The 1,719-nt window shown below is 29.0% G+C and overlaps 1 protein-coding gene across 3 annotated transcripts in view; it reads right to left on the bottom strand.

Moving 5' to 3' along the window:
* Positions 1–1,719, bottom strand: part of LOC106871713 (protein kinase C-binding protein NELL1) — a 413,759-nt gene that overhangs the window by 102,808 nt on the left and 309,232 nt on the right. Inside the window, exon 12 of one of the 3 annotated variants that reach the window (XM_052976230.1) lies at positions 661–780. The exons of 1 other annotated variant lie outside the window; for it this stretch is intronic. In XM_052976230.1, coding sequence (XP_052832190.1) covers positions 661–780 — 120 coding nt within the window. Of the gene's footprint in view, positions 1–630; positions 781–1,719 lie in introns of all 3 variants that reach the window. One more of the 3 variants, XM_052976225.1, reaches the window with a different exon arrangement.

Below are 1,719 nucleotides of genomic sequence, written 5' to 3'. Positions count from 1 at the left end.
ATATATATATATATATATATATATATATATATATATATATATATATATAGTAGAAGTAATAATAAAAGTAGTAGTAATGATAAGTAGAATAAGAATAATAAAGGTGATGATGATGATAATTATAATAATAATAATTATAATATTAAATTACCTTAAATTTGGAACATTTAATTCATTCTGAGAGATTTAAATAAAAGAATGAAAAGGGAAAGGAAAAAAAAAAACAATAAATATATTTGAGGTTGAATGGGTGAAGTAGTTTTTTTTTAAACTTGTAATGACACAAACTCAGACAAATAAGAAATGGGGTTTATTCTCTGTAAGACTACAGTTGAATTTCCAGAGGTAGAAAACTGAAAAAGTTCTTTGTTTGCTTACTTTTTTTTTTGTGTATTTGATTTTTTTTTCTTTGTAATAAGTGAGTTAATTTTTATGTTGAAAATAAATATGCTACAGTTTGTATTTTTTGATTTGTGTTTGTTTGTTTTGTATTTTTTTAATAATGTACACTTAAATAAAGACATTAGTATAAATTAGATTGAGATAGCAATATTTACAGCATTAGCCATAACTTAAGGCACAGACTTAGCAAGATCACAGATTTTGACAATTTTGACGAGAGGCTGCTACCTTCACAGGAGCCACTGCTGTCATCCTCACCATAGTCACCCATCTTGTTCGCACATTGGCACCGGTATGATCCAATGGTGTTTACACAGACTGTATTTCCGTTGCAGTGGTGTCCATGTTTCCCACCAACAGACACACATTCATCAATGTCTACAATGAAAATCATAAATGAAAAACAGGAATAAAAAAAAAATGAAAAAAAAAATTAAACTATAGGAATTTTATCAATGTCTACCACTAATTATTGTTACTGATCTGAAATATAGAAATACAAAAAAAAAATGTTAGGAAGAAGCATCAAAACAAAGAAGGAAATAGCATAAAATTCCTTTGAAAAAATTCCTCTGAATTTAGAAAATTAAATTTTAACTGTTGTTTCACTGTTGTTTTGGGGGTCATTGAGAGAAAGAAAGGGCAACAGCCATGATCTTTTAACAGGATAGTCAAGACCAATAAAGTAAAAGTAAGGTTAATGTCACCATTTGTAGTTGGACTACAATTGGTGATGTTTTTGGTGACATATCTAGTCAACAAATTATCCACTGGCTCTGCACTTTCTAATTCCTCTGGATTAAAAAGAACAAAACAAGACAAAAATAAACCTTTACTTCAAAAACAGGTAAAGGTCAGCAACAGGAAGTGCATTCAGCCGTAAAAAAGATCCTGCCTCAGTTTCTTCTCATGTAAGCAATGCTAGCATGGAAAAAAACCTGATGCTAATGATATGAATGAATGGATTAGCCTCAGCCAGAAAACCAGGTAGAAATACTTGCAACAAAGTGAACTCCATTAAAGGGAGCCAAGAGCTGGAGGTAATGAAAATGTGAAAGATAAACTATCAGGAACAAAGGGGGAAAAAAACACCCATTAATTAAACAAAAAAAAAATATGGTCCTTTTGTTATTTCACCATATTGTACATTTACTTTCATTAAGATGTTATCGTGTGTGTGTGTACTGTTATACATTTGTAAATATTTATATGTCAAGAGAAAACAAATAGTCTTTCTAGATATAAATCTAATCATGCATCTATTACTGACTATTCAAGCATGCTATCTATTTCAATATATATATATATATATATATA

Source organism: Octopus bimaculoides, chromosome 2 (genome assembly GCF_001194135.2).
Source record: "Octopus bimaculoides isolate UCB-OBI-ISO-001 chromosome 2, ASM119413v2, whole genome shotgun sequence".
NCBI lineage: Eukaryota > Metazoa > Mollusca > Cephalopoda > Octopoda > Octopodidae > Octopus > Octopus bimaculoides.
The sequence above is the reverse complement of the archived record's forward strand: the minus strand, read 5'-3'. Positions and strand labels throughout refer to the sequence as shown.